At 39.2% G+C, this 19,207-nt stretch overlaps 1 protein-coding gene across 9 annotated transcripts in view; it reads right to left on the bottom strand.

Annotated features, from left to right (window-relative positions):
• LOC132819809 (LIM domain-binding protein 2) overlaps window positions 1-16,837 on the bottom strand; it is a 292,986-nt gene extending 276,149 nt beyond the window's left edge. For all 9 annotated transcript variants that reach the window (XM_060831638.1, XM_060831677.1, XM_060831683.1 and 6 more), the window contains exon 1: window positions 16,432-16,837. In XM_060831638.1, the coding sequence (XP_060687621.1) occupies window positions 16,432-16,563 (132 nt within the window). In that variant the 5' untranslated portion in view covers window positions 16,564-16,837. The remainder of the gene's footprint in view (window positions 1-16,431) is intronic.
• Window positions 16,838-19,207: the final 2,370 nt, after the last annotated feature.

Here is a 19,207-nt window from a genome sequence, read left to right as displayed (position 1 = left end):
AATTTGATTTGTCCAATCTATGTGCATATTAAAGTCACTGATAATTACATATGTTCCTTTACCCCATCTCAGATATCCTGTTTAATGCCATTCACAACATCATCACTCCAGTTTTGTGATCTATAATGTTTTTAGGCCATTGGTATTTCTCAATTCTAGCCACACAAGTTCTACCCTTATCTTTATTCTAAGTGGTGGTGGTGGTGGTGATGGTGATGGTGGGATGGGGAGGGGCTCCTAATTTTTGAATAATGTCCCGTAATTCTACACTTATCCACAAGTGGAGACAACCTTTTCACATCAATCTAGTCAAGATCTTTCAGAATCTTATGTCCATAATCTCGTCACCCTCACTCTTCTAAACATGAGTGGAAATGAATGAGTTAAGTTCAAGTTCTAGTCAATGGTATTGCCCAGGTGGACAGCTATGGTAATGCCATTGAATGTCAAGGGCTAACAGTTAGATTCTCTCCTGTTGGAGATGGGCATTACTGTCACATTTATGATGCATGTGTCAATTCCTATTTGTCAGTTCACACATAGATATTGTCCAGATTTTGCTACATTTAAACATGGACTGTTTCAGTATCTGAGAAGTCATGAATGATGCTGAACATTGTGCAACCATCGGTAAGCATCCTCACCTCTGACCTAAAGACAGAGGGAAGGCCATTAATAAAGTAGTTTAAAATGGTTGGGCCTAGGACATTATTCCAAGAAACATTTTCAACGATGTCCTGGGGCTTGGATGATCAACTGTCAACAACCACAGCAATCTTCCTTTCTGCTTAGTACAGCTCCAACCAGTTTTCCCTTGATTCATTTTGGCACCTGTTCTGCTTGGACTCCTTTATGTCACACGATGTAAATGCTGCCTAGATGTCAAGTACAATCATCCTTATCTCCTCTCAACTTGGTTATCGGTCAATGTTTGAAGCAAGGCTATAATGTGGTCAGGAGCTTCGCAAGCCTGGCTGAACCAAGCTGAGCACCATTGAAGAGATTCTTGTGTGCCACTTAACACTGTCAATGCCTCCTTTTATCACTTCAATGATAACAGAGCAGACTGTTGAGGCTGGTTTGGATTGTGCTACTTTTTGCAGGAAATGGACAATGATTGAATGATGGGCGGAAATCGGCAGTGCTGGACTTGTAGGTAAAAACAATGACTGCAGATGCTGGAAACCAAATTCTGGATTAGTGTGCTGGAAGAGCACAGCAGTTCAGGCAGCATCCGAGGAGCAGTAAAATCGACGTTTCAGGCAAAAGCCCTTCGTCAGGAATAAAGGCAGAGAGCCTGAAGCGTGGAGAGATAAGCTAGAGGAGGGTGGGGGTAGGGAGAAAGTAGCATAGAGTACAATAGGTAAGTGGGAGAGGGGATGAAGTTGATAGGTCGGGGACGGGGGGAGGATCGAGTGGATAGGTGGAAAAGAAGATAGGCAGGTAGGACAAGTCATGGGAACAGTGCTGAGCTGGAAGTTTGGAACTAGGGTGAAGTGGGGGAAGGGGAAAATTAGGAAACTGTTGAAGTCCACATTGATGCCCTGGGGTTGAAGTGTTCTGAGGCGGAAGATAAGGCGTTCTTCCTCCAGGCGATTTGTGCTGTGCCTTATGCACAGGGTACTACTGGGCAATTTCTCTCATTGCCAAATAGATGCTAACTTTGTAGTTGCACTGGAACAGGGTGGTTGGGGATAAGACTAGTTCAGGAAGAGAAGTCTTCAATAAAATTGCCTAAATATTGTCAGGACCCAGAGCTTTTGCAATATCCAGCCTGTGCAGCTGTTTCTGGATATCATGGGGTTGCCATCTGTTCCCATAATCTAATAGCATCTGGCAGGGAATCCTGAGGCCAAATCAAATGAGGGAACAACTGATGACTTGATGTTAATTGAGTTAAACTAGGCGAGAACTTCACTGGGCGTAGATGCACACACTTAATGTATGGGGGCTGGATTTTTGTGATGTAAATTGAAATAAAATTCTGACTAGAAAAATATATTCTTGCACTCTGTCTAATCAACCCTTAAGCACTGGCATTTATCAGTGGTAGCAGAGATTGTCAGCTCCTTACAAGTTCAAATTAAACATTGTCCTAACAAAAACGTATTTGAAGATAACTTCAGAGAGATGGTTGAATTAAAATCTAAAAAGCCTTGTTTTCTGAATATGAAGCTTATGATCAGTGGAAGAATGCAGTAACCATGTGGACCCACATTACTTCTTCATCTAGAAGAAATAGGGTATGACCTTGGATCTGCTGTAACCATATGAAAGCGAGATAAGTAGCAGCATTTTTTTTCAGAAGTGAAGACTGATGATTTAGACACAGATGACCATTTGGACAAATTAACAACTTTCATGGATGCAATTTATTTTAGAAATGATTTGCCAACCGATTGGGTTTCAGCAGATTTTGACAAATTCATAAAAAAAGAGGGAAGATAGCTCCATAGAAGAGTACATAATGGAATTCAGGAGATTGTCTGCAAGACAGCAGAAATTCTATTCAGGAAATTCCCAGTCTGTGGTGACATTTAAATCCTTAGACTGTACCAAAGTATCCAGCTTAGACAGACTCCTATTTCTGAAAAAAGCTAAATTTGCAGGTAATCACATGCTGAGAGACACAATGTCAGAAGTGCTAAAAATATTTCTTGGAAAATATTCCTATCCAATGATAATCGTGGCACAAATAGGGCAATTGGTTACAAGACAGAAATTCCAGGATGCAAGGTGAACAAATTGACAGAACCATCCAGACAGAGAATGCAGACAATACAAAAGAAAATTTTCACTAAGAGAAATGAGGACAGAAATTCTTTTGACAAGTATAGGAAGTGAAGGGAATTTGGGACTTACCATAAAAAACACAGACCCCTGAAATGCACAATCAATATTTCAGATGTGATCCAGTGTACTATTACACCATTAACTGTCACAAATAGTATAATGGTGCCTTCAAAACTAAACACAAAATGGATGATTCAGAAAATGCTGAAGATATGGATATTAGTCATAGAGTCATCGAGATATACAGCATGGACCCAAACCCTTCTGTCCAACTCGTCCATGCTGACTGGACACCCTAAATTAATCTAGTCCCACTTGGCCCATATCCCTCTAAACCCTTCCCATTCATATACCCATCCAGATTCCTTTTAAACTGTTGTCATTGTATCAGCCTCACCACTTCCTCTGGTAGCTCATTCCATACACACACCACCCTCCATGTGAAAAAGTTGCCCCTTCGGTCCCTTTTAAATCTTTCCCGTCTCACCCTAAACCTACGCTCTCTAGTTCTGGACTCTCCGTGCACCCCCCCCCCCGCAAGGGAAAAGACCTTGCATATTCACCCTATCCATGCCCCTCATGATTTTATAAACCTCTATAAGGTCACCCCTCAGCCCCCATTGCTCCAGGGAAAACAGTCACTGGCTATTCAGCCTCTCCCTATGGCCCACCAACTCTGGCAACATCCATGTAAATCTTTTCTGAACCCTTTCAAATTTCACTACATCCTTCCTATAGGAGGAAGACCAAAATTGCACACAATATTCCAAACGTGGCCTAACCAATGTCCTGCACAGCCGCAACATGACCTCCCAACTCCTGTACTCAATACTCTAACCAGTAAAGGAAAGCATACCAAATGCCGTTTTCACTATCTTATCTACCTGCAACTCCACTTTCAAGGAACTATGAACACATACACATACCAAGGTCTCTCTGTTCGATATACCCCAAGACCTTACCATTAAGTGTATAAGTCTTGCCCTTTCCAAAATGTAGCACCTCAATTTATCTAAATTAAACCCCTTCTGCCAATCCTTGGCCCATGGGTCAATCTGATCAAGATCCCATTGTACTCTGAGGTAACCTCTTTCGCTGTCCACTAAACCTCCAATTTTGGTGCCGCCTGGAAACTTACTAATACCTCCAAATCATGTAGATAAATGACAAAAAGCAGTTGTCTCAAACTGATCCTTGTGGCACACCACTGGTCACAGGCCTCCAGTCTGAAAACAACCCTCCACCACCACCCTCTGTCTTCTACCTTTAAGCTAATTCTGTATCCAAATGGCTGGTTCTTCCTGTATGCCTGAGGTCATAAAAAAGTTTCAGCCCGTGTTCAATCTGTTGTTGGCAGAATCCTTCAACTGTGCCATATTAAACTGTGGATGCATGCCCACACTGGAATGAACAGGCTAAAACCTTGCTGAGACTCTGAGTAATCAGGATTGGAACAAAGTTAAGAAATTTGAGAGTACCACTAAGTTCAAATTTGGAAATGATAACACACTAAAATCTTTGAACAGAATGGTAATTCCTTACAAAAGAGTGAAACCAATAACTTTTTTAGCACAAATCCAGTGAAATACTGTATCGTTATTAAAGTAAGTAATTAATGAGAAAAAGCACAAATGAGGCTTAATGTAGAAAATGACACAGCTATTATGTTTGTGTAAGTTACAAATGCATAGATTTTCCAATCAGGATACCATTGCATTCCTTTAACAGAACATTTAACAGAAGAATCTCCAAATTGAAACAGTGGGATAACAGCAGTCAGCTATCAGAATGCTTTCCAAAGAAAGAAGCAAGGTCCTGGCAAATACTGGAAAAGAACCTTTGGAACTCTAATATGTTGTCTTTTTTTTGTTTTGTTTGTTATTTGTTATTATTATGTATATATTAATTCTTTTAAAAGATGAAAGGAAATCTGCTATCATCCGGTTAGGCCAAATAGAACTAGGGAACAGATGACAGTCATACATTAGTTGAGGGAATAATTAGATAATGACTGTACTTGGTGTGTGAATATAGATATATATATATATATATATGTATACTTATTTCCCATAACATATATAATCAGTGTGGTTGGAGTTTGCGATGCGCGAGTTGAATAAAACTGACCAGAAAATTCCATGCCTGGACTCTGTCTAACCATCTTAGCTCTAGAGTTTATTATCTGTGGTCCTGAGTCCTCTGGGGGACGCCAACGTTAAAGGCTGGAGTTGCTTGCAAATGCTTCAAACTTGTATTGTACACTGATGTGTTAGTCTTCATCATTAAGATTGGGAATATTTGAGAGGCCTCCTTCTCCTGTCAGGATTTTCTAACTAGGTATGGAGGGATGATAGAGCTTACATCTAGCAAGTTTTGAGAAGATTTGTAGCTCAGGCCAAGGTTTTGGATGTAGGTTTGCTCACTGAGCTGGAAGATTCGTTTTCAGACGCTTCATCATCATACTAGGTAACATCATCAGTGGGCCTCCAGATGAAGCACTGGTGACATGGCCCGCTTTCTATTTGTGTGTTTGGATTTCCTTGGGTAGGTGATGCCATTTCCTATGGTGACGTCATGTCCTGTGGTGATGTCATTTCCTGTTCTTTTTCTCAGGGGGTGGTAAATGCGATCCAAGTCAATGTGTTTGTTGATAGAGTTCCAGTTGGAATGCCATGCTTCTAGGAATTCTCGTGCATGTTTCTGTTTGTCTTGTCCTAAGATGGATGTGCTGTCCCAGTCAAAGTGGTGTCTGTACAGTGCATTCTTAAAGAACAGGTACCCAATGAACACAGTCTGCCAATTTCTCAGCAACAAACCCGAACAAGCAGACAAAACATGTCCAGAAATCCTAGCCACTCTCCCCTACATCAAAGACATCTCGGAAATGACTGCCAGACTACTTAGACTTCTTGGCATGATGGTAGCCCACAAACCCACCAACACACTAAAACAGCAATTAATGAACTTGAAAGACTGTGTACAGACAACAAGCAAAACTGATGTCATTTACAAAATATCTTGCAAGAACTGTAACAAACACTACATTGGACAAACAGACAGAATACTAGCCACCAAGATACATGAACATTAATTAGCCCACAAAAAGACATGATGCATTCTCACTAGTATCCTTACAGACAGATCTGGAGGAACTCCACTTCGACTGAGACAATACATCCATTCTAGGACAAGCCAAAGAGATACACACGAGAATTCCTAGAAGCATAGCATTCCAACTGGAACTCTATCAACAAACACATTGACTTGGATCCCATTTACCACCCTCTGAGAAAAAGAACAGGAAACAATATCATCACAGGAAATGGCATTACCAACCAAGGAAACCTAATGCATAAATAGAAAGCGGGCCATACCACCAGTGCTTCATCCGGAGGCTCACTGATGTTACCTAGTATGATGACGAAACATCTGAAAACAAACCTTCCAGCTCAGTGAGCAAACCTACATCCAGAGCTTGCATCTGATCTGTTGGTTGAGGGCTCATTTAGTCCTATTTGACATCCTGTACTCTTCACTGAACCAGTGCCTAGCTTCTAGCTCGATGGCATTGGTAGACTGTAAGGCCAGAAAATGTAGGAGTGGAAGCGGTTCATTCAATTAAATTTGGCTAATCTGTTAACTCCCAGCTTCACTTTCGTACCTTTAACCCATAATCCTGGATTCCCTTATTGATTAAAACTCTGTCTATTACGGCCTTGAACGACCCATTCTTCTGAGATTATGCTCTCTGGTCCGAGAATACCCACAAGGGGAACAAACCTTTTCCAAAAATAGTCTGTCCAGCCCACTAACAATTTTATACATTTCAATAAAGCCACTTCTCATTCTTCTAAACTCCAACATCCAACCTGCTCAACCTCTCCTCATATAACAGTTCCTCCATAGCCAGAATGGACATTTGCAAAGTTCTCTGGGCTGCAGTCCAATTCCTGTAGATCTTTCTTTAGATAAGGGGACCAAATCTGTGCAGCTACGGTCAGATTAATACCTTTGATGGTTTTAGCTAGATTCTTATAACTGTAGTTTTAATATAACTTCCCTATTTTATTATTCCTATCCCTTTGAAATAAAGGCCAATTTTCCATCTGCATTCCCTATTATTCACTGAAATTGTATGCTAGCTTCTGTGATTTATGCACAACAATTCCCAATCTGCAGTCTTAAATAATATTCATAAACCTCGAAAATTACAGAATGTAAGTATGAACAGCCAAATGCCTGATGATTTCCTATGAGACTGTTATAACTGCCACATAAATGGGTTAATGCTTTCGTTAAAAAGACAACGGAATTTCATAAAATAGATTAAGTGATTTCATATTAATACTTTCAATGCATAATTTAAAGGACATTTTGATAAATGCACATTAACCCTTTCCCTTTATGGTGCTGGCTTTAGAAAAGAAATCAGATCACATAGAGTCAAGGGTTCAGGGTTAATGTGTGTTTTTATCTTTTTTTTCTTGTCACATTTTGATTCCACTAGGTTTGAGTGATGTTGCCATTAACCTGAAATGACAGTCCAACATTCAAGTTCTTTTGCTCCGATCATTGAAACACAGAGAAGGACTGAGAACACAGACAAGGTCTAAGTGTACAAATCACTCATTATATATCAAGTGCTTCTGTATGTCTGTCTATCAGGCTAAAGTGGGCACTTACAAAAAAAACTGTTTTAACAAGCCTTTTTGAACACTTCACTACATATCATGGTCTGCAAAAATAAGAGAATACATATAACATGTATCAACTATTAACTTTGGGACAAACAAAAAAATCACCCACTAAATGGGTTTAAAAATAGACAATTTGGTTTCAGAACATTTGAGCCTTATCCCTAATCAGTTTAGTACTGATGTTGTCTTTGTATCTACTTTTTATTTTAAAACTTTAAACTGATTGTATTCTAAAGACATTTGTGCCACATTTCATTTTCATTGCAGTTTTCACTCTCTCTCTCTCCTGCATCAATTCATTGCTATTTACTTCTGGGCCATTATGTGCAAAAGGAACAGCACATGATCAACCCAAAGAGCAACTTTCCTTGCCTCACACAGCTGTGAGACCTCAACGAAACGGAATGCTATGTTTTGCTTCCACTCAAATACCTGTCCATGTTCTCGAGCATCTTGGAAGGAAAATATGTAGTGGAAAAAAGTCCAGCTAAACTATTCAGTCCACTGTCCACATAACTAAAAAAAAATGAAGCTTCTGTATCAAATTAATTAAGTGAAAATGGTTCATTTAGATTTTGGCAATTTTTCCTTCCTCGGCTTCTGACTTTGACAGCCTCCTGAACAATACATCACGAGCCCTGGCTCACAGAAGAGGAAAGCAATTCCTGACACCTCAAAAGTCACTGTCAAAGAGACACTACAGACAGCTATTCCTGGTTGTGAAGGACCGTGAAGTTAGAGGCATTGCTGACTCTTTCCTTGCTTGCCCTTACAAGAATCAATAGCAGCAATTTTTCTACAGAAAATCGAGGTGCAGTGCAAGAAATTTACATCAGCAGTATAAATTAACCAGCTTGCTGAAAATCACCAGCACATTCTTTATAGAGACACATGATTTCAGTACAGGCAGTGAGCAGTGGAGATTTTCCAACAGTCGTTTCATCATGTAAGGAACTCCAGTGTCAGAGCATGCTGCCCCGGAGTGCTGCCAAACAAGAGACATCTGCTTCACTACAGTGAGGAAGACTGGAACTTAGTCACTCGCACGCTGCTCCAAGGAGGCAGCCACAGAGCTCACAAACAGTCCCCATTTGTTGCATCAAGACTAAAGCTAAAATTCACATCCCACAAGTTTGTTTTGTGGTTTTACTTATCCTAAAATCTCAATGTTAACACAATTAATTTTCATGGCACATTCCTGGTTATAGTTGAGTTTATTGTTGCTTGAACATACGTTTACAAAAGGTTTCCATACCTACTATAGATAGTCATGACGTGGAGGTGCCAGTGTTGGACTGGGGTGGACAAAGTTAAAAGTCACACAACACCAGGTTTATTTGGAAACACTAGTTTTTGGAGTGATGCTCCTTCATTACCTGATGGCTTTTAGCTATCTGACAAGCAGAGTCCAGCAGCAAATGAGATTAGTGTCTAAAAATGCAGACACATCGGAGGGTTTTGATCTTGTCCACTATATGGAAACTCTTAAAGTTGTCACATTGAACATTAAAACTCAACTGAAATACGTTTGGGCAGGACGTGTACTAGGTAGCTTTCAGAATATGCTTTCAATGCCCACCCACTATTAATATTCAGAAGTGAACACTGATGGTACTTATAGGTCTCAAATTCACTGACAGACACTGTTAGCTTGCAGAATGCTCTGACTTAACAATTTTATAGGTATTTTATAGTTTCCCTGCATTTTTCCATCTTCAACACAATCAACATGAGAATTATTGCATTTCAATCTGCAAGGATACCACTCCTTTCCATTTTTCAAGGGCATATCTACCATACTTCCCTTAAATATTTACACGGAAGACATAAAGATGAGACCTTTCCCAAAGGTAACCAAAACAAAAATAATGATTTGAATGTAACAAAATTGACAGCTCTAGACAGACCAACTTAACTAAAAGCAAATAAATCTCTAGGGATACATCAAATTAATCCCAGATTACCAAAGGAGTCGAAGTGGGAGATTTATAGTATTGATAATAAGTTTAAGAGAGTCAATGGCATTGTAGATTTGATACAGGATAATGTGATGCTTATATTCAAAAAAAGTTATTGAACAGACACAGGTAACTACAGGGTCATTAGAGTTATTTCAACAAATGATAAATAATAAAAATATTCAGGAGGAAACTTTATGATCAGCTGTAAAATCATAATTTAGCAACCAGCAGTTAGAATAGCATTGAAAGAACATTGTCCTGTCTGACCAAACTCTTTGAGGATGTGGCAACTTAGGTGGATTTTTAGAAAATCCTGCAATACTATACAACAAGGCTTCCAAAGACATTTGACAAAGCTTAACATAAAATGGTATGAATTAGGCTCAAAGTTGTGGGGACATGGGATAACCTTGGGAGAGGGTAGGAAACTGGCAGAAATGTAGAAAACATTAGGAACTTGTTAGAGGGGTTAGATCAGATTGGGCAGGGAGTGGATAGGATGTACTGAGGGGACCTCCACCTCCCCTCCTCTGAGGCAAGACTGTTTATAATTTACATCAAAAACTCAATGTAATTTACATCAATTACATCAATGTGGCTCTCTGCTTTGACAAAACTGAATAGAATGCCGGATTCTCCCACAAAGTCAATTTGATTCATGCAGGTATAAGACTTTTCACCAATGCGGTTGGGGGTGGGGCAGATAACAGGAGAACACTCTTATTTCAGCCTTTGCTTTTAGTGAACAAAACATTATTTTTGCACCCCAACAGGAAAATGATTCAGCAACTTAGGTTAAATTGTTTCCTTATAACAATGCCATGGCTGCACCTCTTTTTCCTCCCTATTATTTTGGTTATCATGTTTTGAAATTCCATTCCTACCAACTCTTATTTGCCTTAAATATAGAACAAAAAGAAACACAAAACACAGGCACATTCAACGTACAGACCAACTGTACGCTGAATCACAACTCGATGCAGAGTAAAATGTACGTCAAATTCAACCAAGCTCATTACTTTACCATCATCTACTCTCAGTCAACTGCATACAGAATACCGATGGCAGTGTCAACGTGATTGCCAAGTCTTATGTGACTTTAAAAACGATTCAAGAATACTTTGGAACTTACGATTCTGATAACTTCAGAAATCATTTGCAGATCTATGACCGTGCCTAGGTATAAACTGCTTTGGTTCTTCTAGATCCGTGTGAAGTAACACGGGCAAAATACAATTGCACTTCTATTTCCGAGATGTTCTCCAGAAGAGGGGCAAATGTGTTTTTGTCACCTACAGTTTCGTCACTCATATGCAATCAGCACATTCAAATATGTTTGCAGCTGTTCCTTCCTTCTACTCTGCATGTGCACACTGACTTCAAATCAATCTATACACTTTGTCATTCACTAGACTGGTTTTCATGGAGCTACAAAAATCATTACATTCTGAATTGTTATATGAATTTACTAAATTACTGTACTAAAATATTGTTTCACAGACTATTGGAAAAAAGTGAGAGAGAGAGAGAGAGAGAGGGGGGGCAGTGGTGAATCTCAAATGTTTAATGTAGTAGACAACCAAACAAAGGTTGGATTCAATCAAGCCAAATTATGACCCTGGATCAGCCAACTCCAAACTCACAAAGGCTTGTCTTTCTTGGTCCTCTAGGTACTGCAGGCAAGTTTATCTGTCTGGGTATTGTCATGACTCCAGGGCCTAGGAGTAATTATACTTGCTTTGAAGAGGAAGAACACCTTAAAGAGTCATGTGGCTGCACATACGGTGTGATCAAGTAAACTATTTCCGGTTTGGGCTTTACAAAATCGTTTCAGATTATTGTATACAACGAGGAAACAGATTGAGAACTGGGAAGCAGGAATTCTTTCCATTTCAAATAATCAAGGTGAAAATTAAACAGCAAAATAAATGGGATTTGGTCTGCTCCAATCTTGTCTCAAGCTCACCAGCCTCCAGCTTTAACAAGCCAAGGCAGCAGGCAATCACCCCCACCCCAAGGAGTAGAGTTGACTCTTTAAGTATTATAATAAGGCATTGTTAACTGTGAATAGTGAGGTTCCTAATCCTCTGGAAGCCTTACAATATAGCCAAGAGAAGCACTCAATAGACTGAATCACAACTCGATGCAGGGTAAAACGTATGTCAAATTCAACCAAGCTCATTAATTTACCACCATCTAGTCTCAGTCATTACCAAAATAATGGAAGGTATTTTTAATGGAAGGTATTTTCATCAGTGCTGTCAGCAACACCAACTCAACAATAAGCTGCTCTCTGATGATAAGTGTGTGTTCTGCCAGGTCTACCTAGCTCCTGACTTCAATACAACCTTGATCCAAATGTGGATAAAACTGCAGTACTTATAATAGGAAGTGACACTGATTGTTCTTGATATCAAGGCTCTGTTTCATCCAGTGAGGCATCAGGAGGCCAACATTGTCAAGTCGCAAATAACAGTCATACCACACAAGTATCACAATTACCATATCCAACTAGACAGAATCCTACTATCATCCTTCGACATTCAATGGAGTTTTCCACTGACCAGCTACTGCGTGAGATCAGATACATAAATACTGTGGCCACAAGAGGAACCCAAAGACGTGGAATTCTGTGGGAAGTAACTTACTTCCTGTCATCTCAAAATCCACCCGCCATCTGCAAGGTACAAGTCTGGAATGCAGTGGAATATTCTCCACTTACGTGGATATGTGCAGCTCCATCACCACTCCGTGAACTCAACACTTTTCAGGACAAAATAGCCCAACTGACCAACCCTTTAACATTTGTTCCCTTCACCACAGACAAACAATGGCAGTAATGTGTACCATCTATAAGATACACTGTGACAACTCACCCAAGGCTACTTAAACAGCACTTTCAAAACCCAAGAACTCTAACAACTACAAGAAAACACAACCTGTGGCAAGACCTACATCATCCACACTTGGAACTATAACACCGTTCCCTCAGTGTCATTGGGTCAAAATTGTGGAACTCCATCCCAGGAAGCATTGTTGCGGTACCCAAAACTACATGACTGCAGCAGTTCAAGAAGGCAGCTCACCACCACCTTCTCAAGACCAGTTAGGATGGGTAATGATGCTGGCTTTGCCACCAATGCCCACATTCTGTGCATGAATAAAGAAACACTATAGTGCCCAAACAAATCAATTTATTCCAAACTCAGAACAGCTCGCCATACACGCCAGAGTACGATGTCTTCAACTCTGTGACTTCTCACTTTTGTGTTGAATGGCCATGCCTACCAGGAGCTGGAATCAGGCTGACCAAACCCTAGTGCACATGGGAGTCTTAAATCAAATAGAGGTAAGATGTGAATTGGAGGTTAGTGAAAAGCCAGAGAGTCATTCACTAGGCCAACCAGTTCACCACATCTTAGCGTTCAATGCACTTACCAAAAAAAAAAGCCAGGCTTTATTAGGATTCTAAAATCCAAATGAAACATTGACTTCATAGGTAACTAACCATGCAGTCCCTGTGAGTTTGCAATGCAGACGTCGTGAGCTGAAACCCCATCAAGGCATGGTGTGAAACTGAACTCTGTGAACCTAATAATCTGTGGACAGGTACTAGAAAAACAACCAAGAATAAATCAGATAACATTATACAGTCGGTTCTGATATAAAGCGATCATTCCATTCTCGTGCGATCTCGCGTCATAAGAAAATCGCGCAATAGCCACGTCATTTAAACTAATGGAGCCGGAATCGTGTTATAAACAATACAGGTGAGAAAAGTTCATGTTCTACAGATAACGTTCTGAACTCAAGGATGTTAAAGCCAACTCGCGTTGAAGAAACATACATTATAGCAGAACCGACTGTAAAAATAAAGTATTTTAATGCTAAATTAAAGCAAGATGTTGGCACCAAGAAGAAACAGCAGAACTGGCAGCATCTATGAAGAAGGAAACAAAGTAACAACTTGGAATCCAATATAACTTCTCAGAACTGAAGGGGGCTGGAAATGACTTTTTTCTACTGTTGACAAGAGGGTCAGAGGAACTAAAGAGCTTTTTTTAATAAAATGAGACAGTTTTAATCTGGTTCACCAAAGGTTCTTCGGGGAAGAGAATCTGCCTAGCTTTCATTACTAAGTACCTTACAAGTGACTCCAATCCCATAACCATTAGAGACCTGGGTGAAAATTATTTTTGAAGTGGCCCACACCACGTTGAGCGTAGAAATATAAGAGCTACAATTGTAATTCTGCAAAACATGATGCATATCCCAAGGTCAAATAAATATAGAATTAATGGCAGGATCTTAACTTAGTCAAATAATTAAAATTGGGCATATGTCTCAGGCAAAAATAGCAGGAGGGTGGGGCATCTCATGTTTTGTTCTGTTTTGTCTCAAAAATGAGGCAGCAGCCATTCCATATTACTGAGCATTATTTCAGTATGTATTCTACAGGGTACAGCTTGAAATCACAGGTCAGCAATGAAATAAGTTTGAATCGAAGTATGAATTTGATTCAAATCAAAACGTAACATTAGTCCCTAACTCAGAGCAACTTGTCTTCCAACCATTCACTGCCCCTCAGTTCGAAATTATGGGCTGTGCTCTGTATTTTATGAGCAAAGAAAATACCCAACTAACACAAATCAGTGTTGAATAAGTGTTTAAGAATATTTTGTCCTGAGCTGGACAGAAACCACAAAACTTCATATATTTACAATTACTAATCGAAGAGATCTACAGCAGCATTTTGGGACCTTATAGCACTCATGCAGCAATCACCTTTGATGGAAGTGAGCAGCAGAGCTGGTGAAAGAAAAGCATTTAACAAAGGCTTAACCTAATTGACTCTCAAAGCACAAAGTTGTGGCAGATTATTTTTAAAAAACAGAAAAGAAATAATGTATTGCCTTACTGTCGAGATTTTAACTCTAAAAGCTCATGTTTTAAAGGCGCATAGGCATTGTTACGTACTGTTACCACTTCCTCTTCAAATTTAAAATAAAAAAATAAACCTGGTTCTTTTTAATCTCTTCATGATAAAATTGCCATCGAAACACTAAGCAATAATCATGCAAATATGACATTCATTTCTTCCTGATTGTTTATTAAATACCATCTGAACTAAAGCAAGCTCATTAAATCTGTTACATTTAGTAAGATTGATGCAGTTGCTGAATAATTATTAATTTGTACTTTGGGAACTGCTGAACTTGGCCATCACTTCGTTTAGCCTGAAGGAGAATAAAAAGCAATCTGTCATCAACACCTCTTAACTGCTGTTCACGCTCCCAACACTGGCACTGCAATTCACAGCAAACACAAATGCAACTATTTGTGATACCTACTGTACTCCCTACATTTTGTCTTAGATGTTTCTTTGATGCATGTGCATGCCAAAGTGACCATGCATATCTCATGGACTATGTGTCAAGAGAAAATTCAGCTTTCATGCAGTAGTCTTTCTACTTTAAATCCTAGAAATTAGTAAATTTCGACAACATCAAAACAAGCATTTAGGGAGAGATAGACAGGCATTTACAACATTAAATATTTCTATAATAACAAGAATGTGGCACAAAACAAATGCTTCCATTTACAATATAGAAATCTAAGCGCACAAACTATATCAACACTGAAGTTAGAGATGCTCACTACTCACTCTGCTTAAATCAATGCTTCAATATTAAAAATGCAGAGGCAAATAGTGGAAACGGCACTTTCAAAAGTTGATAAACAAAACAGAAGACAGCCCAGCATCAACAAAAATCAGCAGTTTGAAAATGTGAAAACTATGGAGGCTGTTCCTATCACATTAAGAGCTGTAAATGCAGCTGCGTACAGAATATTAACACATCGCAGAAACAATATTATACACACAGACTCTGTTTCAAGTAACCTTTACTATTGTAAAAGCAAAAAGGTCTCTGGTAATGTTTCACTTTTACCAAACAGATGCGTCTAAATTTCACTAAAGCTCATCAACTCATTCCAATGCATTTTTCCTTTTACGGCTTTGACTGGTCATATAATCTGTGTAATGAGAAAGAGAAGCCTGCTTTTTTTTAAAAAATATCAGCATGAAGATCCTGCCACTGGACATGAATGCATCCAATAGCAATAAAAACTGAAGATTTATTCAGTGTCAAAATTGTAATCAGTACCTGAACTTGTTATCAACTCTGATTACAGACTAGCATCTACACAACATGGCTTTACATATGTAATTTTCTTTGCTTGCAAAATTTAGTTTTGCAATAAATATCTCTTGTGTCTTTAAATATAAAAAGTGAATTTATGAGCAACTGTCTGATAAGGCACTGATGACAGTCTGATTTTCTTAATTAACAGATCTGCTGGTTTCTTCTAAATTCCCTGTCACTTCCTTAAATTTAACTAACTGAGCTTGGTGGCTGCACAATAGGAAAGAGTAACTTCCATTTCAACCTCTGTTATTACTCTCCCTATTGCAACAGTGAGAGCCATTCCAAGCATCTCTTACTTACAGTAAGTATCAGACAACCAGCTGTCACTGATCTAGTAACATGCTCCCACTGCGTTGCTTGTGATAATTTCAGTGGAAACACAGGTATTCTTCCAAAGAAAATATAAATTAAAACGTTTCGCTTCAGTAATGTGGGATAGTTCCTTTCCATTAAAAAAATACTTAACCATCAAACACCCGTCCACTCCCCAAATCAAGAAAATTTCCTGTTAAAAGGTTCAACCTTGGGAACAAAATGCCTCATTTCTTGGCTTGATTAAATTCTGCAAAGAAGCAGCAGCTTTTATCAAGTTAAACAATTAATTTGCATCAAGAGATAATGAGGCCACATTATTTAATTACAAAAATAATCACAGCTATGTGTTTCTCCATAAAATGGAATACTTCAAGCAGCGTAATGAGTTGCTGCGAAATTATCCCAAAGCCACATTTGAAGTACTATGTGCTATTTTCAAAAAGCTGAAGGACTTACCTCCGTGCGAGTCTGCAGTCGCTTGTTCAGCTCATATATCCGATAGTCTGGTTGCACCACGTATGGCGTGTGCCTCCTATAAAATGGTCCAAAAGGAGAGGAATAGAAAGGGTCATGAGGTGTGCTGGACATCTTGGATGCTTGCAGAGAATTAAACTACACACTGTAACATCAACATCCATACAGTGCACATGGGCTTTAGGCTACAGTGCAGGCAAGCTACCAGCAGAACACACTGGGAAATGCTCTGGGAGCCCTCTACTGCAAGAGAAAGACTGGATAGCTCTAGGCAGAAAAACTTGTTTTTAAAAAATCAGTTTGTGAAAGGGTCATTTCCTGTCCGCTCCAAAGACTGGCAAAAATATAATTCTTCAAGCTGACAGAGAGGTCTGAGGTTTGGTTTTAATTTTTCCCAGCAAGGACCCCTCAGGAACCTGGCAGCAAGACTTGTTAGCATATAGGTGGTTGAACAGCTGCCTGAACTAAAATACCTCCTGCGAGGAATATTCCACACTGCAGTGCTGCATTTTCTAATGTCAACACTTTGAACAGCACATTTACTTCACTCTCTTTTAAAGAGCATCCTTAACATTGACTGTACCGTGCAATTAAATTGAAGTGTTAAACACCTAAGAATAGAATTAGAATTACAGAAGAGGTGGAAGAACAGAAATACATCTTTTTGAAGAATATAATGTGTAACTGTACTTTGTTAGACAACTCTCAGGAGACAGATTGTTTTGTTTACAAAAAGTTTTGAATATTTTTTCCAAAGACAAGCAGAAATGATTTCCTCCTCATAAATTTTTATGTTAATATAAGGAAGCTATACTTTACCAGTAACAGGGAGCCTCCTGGGGGGTATGGAATAACATCCATCATACATATGCGACTATTTGATGATTGTGTGGTAAATTAGTCTAAAAGTTAAAATCATATATTAAAGAGTTTATAACATTCCATTTTTCATAACATGCGGATGCAGTGACAGTCATTAACTCTTTGAGTTCATATACTTTAAATAGTCACTGCCAGAAGGAGCCTCCCCAAGTGACCCCCCACCCCCTCCCCTTTTCCTGTTGAGGTCACATGGCTACATGGAGTCTTGACCCTCTGTTTACATCTGAGTACACATATATTACAAAAAGAACAATGACATACCAAGTTGCTCCCTCCAATTACTCTTTTTTTAAAAATCAGCTTATACCAATCCCAATTATTATGCTTGAATTGCAACATAGATTGGGTTGATTCATATGTGAAGTAAAATGACAGGGTTTCAAGTGCAGAAAGTGAAACACATTATTAGATTATTTCCAAAGGAACATATAAATAAGATAGCATAACTTCTTCAGTGAGCACTTCTTTAGTGGACTGTATTTTGTTGGAAACATTTTATTTCTGCAATGTCATTTCATTAACATTATCAAAAACTTGCTTCCCTAAACTCCAAATGTCTACTCCAGAAATATTTATTCTAATGACTGCATGTGATTTCATTCCAATCTATAAGTGGATCAAACTCAATCAAGAAAGAGCTCTGTTTACACATTCTGTACAATTAAAAGTATTTCTGCCCCTTGGGTGCTGTTGCTAAACAATACGGTTCATTTTATGAAATATACAATTTTGAATACCATTGCATTTCTTCCTTTTGTCTGCCAAACCTATTCATAAGAAAAAGGCTAAATTAGCTTCAACATTTCTTCTGGGGCAGCGTGGTGGCTCGGTTGTTAGCACTGCTGCCCTACAGCATCAAGGACCCGAGTTTAATTCCTGCCTCGGGTGAACGTCTGTGTGGAGTTTGTACATTCTCCCCGTGTCTGCATGGGTTTCCTCCGGTGCTCCGGTTTCTTCCCACAATCCAAAGATGTGCAGATCAGGTGAATTGGCCATGCTAAATTGCCTGCAGTGTTAGGTGGATTAATCAGGGATAAATATAGGATAAGGGAATGGGTCTAGGTGGGTTACCCTTGAAAGGGTCGGTGTGGACTTGTTGGGCCAAAGGCCCTGTTTCCATACTGTAGGTAATCTAATCTGCTCAGGAGAAGTGATAATGAGCATTCAAACAAACTTAACATTTTTATACAAACATAACTTGTTGTACTTCTGATGAACAGTCAAGTTTGGTGTAACCTACAAATACTCCTGCATCCAACTTCCTACCAGCCAATTTCCAGAATCCATGTGGTATGGTGGTGAGGAAAGATATAGTATTACGGACCAGATGATGGTGAGAATGTTACCCCCTCTTTAAAATCTCCATTCTTTCACAATTACCAAGGACGACCCTACAGTATACTGGAGAACAGTCCCACTGGTTAAAATACATGATGAAACTGTCAGGGTAAGTGAATGAAACTGGATAGATGGTTTAGCCTTGTGCAGTAGGGTGATCAGCTTTGTACAAACTCAGTTTCAAGTTGAAGGGGAAGGTTGTTTCCATGGCATTCACATTTTATTAGTTTGTTTATTTATTTTAAAATTCAAGGCTTTTGATGTCCTGTAAAATGCCACAAGATACAGTTGTCCACAATAGAATACAGGAAGCATCTACATTGTCTTGACTCATCCTGTCATAGAATCCCTACTGTATGGAAGCAAGCCATTTAGTCTAGCGAGTCCATATCGAATCTCCAAGGAACATCCCACCCAGACCCACCCCATCCCTGTAGCCCTGCATTTCCCATGGCTAATCCATTCAGCCTGCAAACTATGGGCAACTTAGCATGGCCAATCCTCTTAAACCCCACATCTTTATTTGTGGGAGGAAACC

The sequence above is a fragment of the Hemiscyllium ocellatum genome, chromosome 1, assembly GCF_020745735.1.
Source record: "Hemiscyllium ocellatum isolate sHemOce1 chromosome 1, sHemOce1.pat.X.cur, whole genome shotgun sequence".
NCBI classification, from domain to species: Eukaryota; Metazoa; Chordata; class Chondrichthyes; order Orectolobiformes; family Hemiscylliidae; genus Hemiscyllium; species Hemiscyllium ocellatum.
This window is presented reverse-complemented; position numbering and strand designations above follow the sequence as displayed.